Source organism: Protobothrops mucrosquamatus, unplaced genomic scaffold, assembly GCF_001527695.2.
Source record: "Protobothrops mucrosquamatus isolate PMUCROS unplaced genomic scaffold, P.Mucros_1.0 scaffold3574, whole genome shotgun sequence".
NCBI classification, from domain to species: Eukaryota; Metazoa; Chordata; class Lepidosauria; order Squamata; family Viperidae; genus Protobothrops; species Protobothrops mucrosquamatus.
The window spans coordinates 22,403-26,230 of record NW_015389539.1 but is presented as its reverse complement, the minus strand read 5'-3'; the positions used below and the strand labels follow the sequence as shown (position 1 = coordinate 26,230).

Here is a 3,828-nt window from a genome sequence, read left to right as displayed (position 1 = left end):
CTCAACTTGAATAATTTAGAAGTTTTTTTGTCCGTAACTGCCGCATGCCACCTCTCGGGGTTCCATACCCCGTCCTCGAGGTGGGCCCCCGAGATGTTCCTGGGCCAGGCCTGCGCGAGGGGTGAGTCGCGCAGGGCCAGCAGGGCCGTCTTCGTGTACATAGTCCAAAAGGGAGTCCGTGGCATAGAGGAGGGGATGGATGCTTCTTTGTTTGTTTGTATCCTGCCTTTATTGTTTTTTTTTTTTAAACAAATAACTCAAGGCAGTGAACCTATCCAAAACACCTTCCTCCTCCTATTTTCCCCACAACAACAGCCTTGTGAGGTGGGTTGGGCTGAGAGAGAATGACTGGCCCAATCACCACTCCCATCCACCAGATCCATCTGGCTTCCAGGCCTAAGTCAAGCCTAGAACTTACCCTGTCCCGCCTTCTAGCCTGGTGCCGTAACCAGTAGACCAGGGGTAGGCAACCTTGGCTCTTGTATGACTCGTGGACTTCAACTCCCAGAATTCCTGAGCCAGCCATGCTGAGGAGAAATGGAGAGGTTTCCATGCTGAGCCAGGCCGGCTCAGGAATTCTGGGAGTTGAAGTCCACGAGTCATAAAAGAGCCGAGATTCCCCACCCCTGATCTAGGCCTGATCTAACCTGGCTCTCAATTATCAAAAAAATTCTGAAAGAATACGGCCATTTCTGTGACAATAGAAAGTTTAAACAGGGTTTTCTTTTTAAAGGTATGGCTTTGGAAGTTGGACATTGAGAAAGGGCAAAAGGTGTTCAGTTAGTCACACCGTTGTTAAGTGAATTTGGCTTCCACGTTGACTTTGTCTGTCGGAAGGTTGCAAATGACGAACCCACGACCCAGGGACACTGCAACCGTCATAAGTGCATGCCAGTTGCCGAGCATCCGAATTTTGATCCCACGACCACAGGGATGCTACAATGGTTGTGTGAAAAACAATCATAAGTCATGTTTTCCAGTGTCATTATACCTTCAGTTGTAGGTTGTAAATTGAGGACTATGTGTATCTAAAAGCAGACCTAAAGCCGGTCTCCGATTCTCTCCCTTTCCTGAATATTTTAACTCTCTCTCTCTCTCTCTCTCTCTCTCTCTCTCTCTCTCTCTCTCTCTCTCTCTCTCTCTCTCTCTCTCTTTTTTTTTTTTTTTTTTTTTTTTTTGCTGATGTGTTCTTCTGTTCCAGGTGCATTCGTCACCGAAACGATTGGGGGGCCCTTATTTTAGTTGATGATCGTTTTGGAAAGAACCCCAGTAAATACACAGCTGGTAAGATATCATGTTTATTTGCGGGATACATGTCGGCAAGGCACGGGATAACATGCGCTCACCCGAATTCATTTTTCAGGGGTGTCAGCAGGGATGTTCCCAACAAATGGGTCAGGAAAGTCAAGGTGGCAATCACACCCAGGTGATTAAAAACTCTGCCCCCTTTTTAAGTTAGGTGGCCGTCTTGCCTTTTTGTTTAATCACCATTCCCATCCACCTGTGAATGCTCCAACACTGGAAGTTTTTAAGAAGAGACTGGACAGCCATTTGTCTGAAGTGGTATAGGGTTTCCTGCCTGAGCAGGGAGTTGGACTAGATGACCTCCAAGGTCCCTTCCAACTTTATTATTATCATTATCATCATCATTATTATCATTATCATTATTATGGATGGATCATTGCACAGTCAGCCAGATGTTCAGACTGGATTTGGCATTTTTGTCTACCTATCGAGTCCTTACCGAGGACCTGGGATAGGCAGATGTGGATGTTTGATGGTATTACAGATATCGTCACAGGATGGAAGCAGTTCCTAGTAAGGCCGCCTTTTGCAATTGACTGATGGCAAATATGTCAATGCCGATGATGGTGTCCAAGTGGTGCTCCAGTTGTTTTGGGATTGCATCCAAGGCGCCTATTATTATTGGTACTACCTTTGCTTGCTTTTGCCACAATCTTTCTATTTCTATTTGTAGGTCTCTGTATTTTGTTATCTTCTCCAGTTCTTTCTCCTCTATTCTGCTGTCTCCAGGCACTGCCATGTCCACTATCCAGACTTTTTTGTCATTATTATTATTATTATTATTATTATTATTATTATTATTACTACTACTACTACTACTATTATTATTATTATTATTATTATTATTATTATTACTACTACTACTACTACCCCCCACAAGGATGACCTTGCCAACTATTGTTACTGCTATCAGGAAATGGTCTTTGTAGTCTACGTACTCCTTGCCTTAACAACCGTAATTGTGTCTGGAACTATGGCTGTCAGTTGTGGCGGTCATTAAGCAGATCATCACATGACTGAGCTGATTTTATGAATTTTTTTTTCCACTGGGCTCCTTCCGTGAATCACCATGGTCGTGAAGCTAATCCTCACAGTCCGTATGGCAGTTTTTGCCGGAAACCTGAAGTAGACACTAGTTTCTGGTTAAAAAAAAACAGAAAACCCTCATATATTGCGGTCACGTGACTGCATGCTGCAAATGGACGTAAATGCAGGTTGGTTGCCAAGTGCCCAAAATGTGATCAGATGACCACGGGGGGGGGGGGGCACTGGATCTTCAAATCTAGGTCGTAAGTACCATTTTGGGGGTCCATCATAGTTGCTAAGCAACCGGTTGTAAGTCACGGACTACCTGTATGCATTTGGTAATCCTGGCTGATAATTCACTCACAACTATAAGGAGGTCATCTAGTCCAACCCCCTGGTCAGACAGGAAACCCTATACCATTTCAGACAAATGGCTGTCCAGTCTCTTCTTAAAAACTTCCAGTGTTGGAGCATTCACCGCTTCTGGAGGCAGGTTGTTCCACTGGTTAATTGTTCTAACTGTCAGGAAGTTTCTCTTTAGTTCTAGGTTGCTTCTCTCCTTGATTAGTTTCCACCCGTTGCTTCTTGTCCTGCCTTCAGGCGCTTTGGAGAATAGCTTGACTCCCTCTTCTTTGTGGCAACCCCTGAGATACAACTAGCTATTCAAAGTATTATTTTTTTTAAAAAATAGATATAGAAGTGAAGAAAACTATACAGGTGGGCCTCTACTTGCAACCACAATTGAGCCCAAAATTTCCGCTGGTGAGTGAGACAGCTGTTAAGTGAGCTTTGTCCCATTTTATGACCTTTTTGCCACAATTGTCAAGTAAATCACTGCAGTTGTTGAGTTAGTCACACGGTTGTTCAGTGAATCTGGCTTCCCCCATTGACTTTGCTTGTCAGAAGGTTGCAAAAGGGGATCACGTGACACACACAAACCCCCCCCGGGTACACTGCAACTGTCATAAAAACGAGCCAGTTGCCAAGCATCCAAATTTTGATCAAGTGACCCTGGGAATGCTGCAATGGCCGTAAGTGTGAAAAACAGTCCTAAGTTGAATAGAATAGAATTAGGAATAGAAATAGAATAGGAATAGAATAGAATAGAATAGAATAGAATAGAATAGAATAGAATAGAATAGAATAGAATAGAATAGAATAGAGAGCTGGAAGGGACCTTGGAGGTCTTTTAGTCCAGCCCCCTGCTCGAGCAGGAGAACCTATACCATCTCAGACAAGTGACTGTTAGCCTCTTCTTAAAGACCTCCAGTGATGGAGCGCCCACGATTTCTGGAGGCAAGCTGTTCCACTGGTTGATTGTCCTCACTGTCAGGAAGTTTCTCCTTAATTCCAGGTTGTTTCTCTCTTTGGTCAGCTTCCAACCATTGTTTCTCGTCCTGCCCTCTGGTGCTCTGGTGAATAACGTGACCCCCTCTTCCTTATGGCAGCCCTTCAAATACTGGACCACTGCTATCATGTCTCCCCTGTTTCTTCTTT

The 3,828-nt window shown here is 44.3% G+C and overlaps 1 protein-coding gene across 1 annotated transcript in view; it reads left to right on the top strand.

The window, feature by feature from the left end:
• The window catches only part of BRIP1 (BRCA1 interacting protein C-terminal helicase 1), a 97,606-nt gene that overhangs the window by 82,671 nt on the left and 11,107 nt on the right, over positions 1-3,828 (top strand). The window contains exon 18 of the mRNA XM_029286404.1: positions 1,202-1,284. Within this exon, the coding sequence (XP_029142237.1) occupies positions 1,202-1,284 (83 nt within the window). The remainder of the gene's footprint in view (positions 1-1,201; positions 1,285-3,828) is intronic.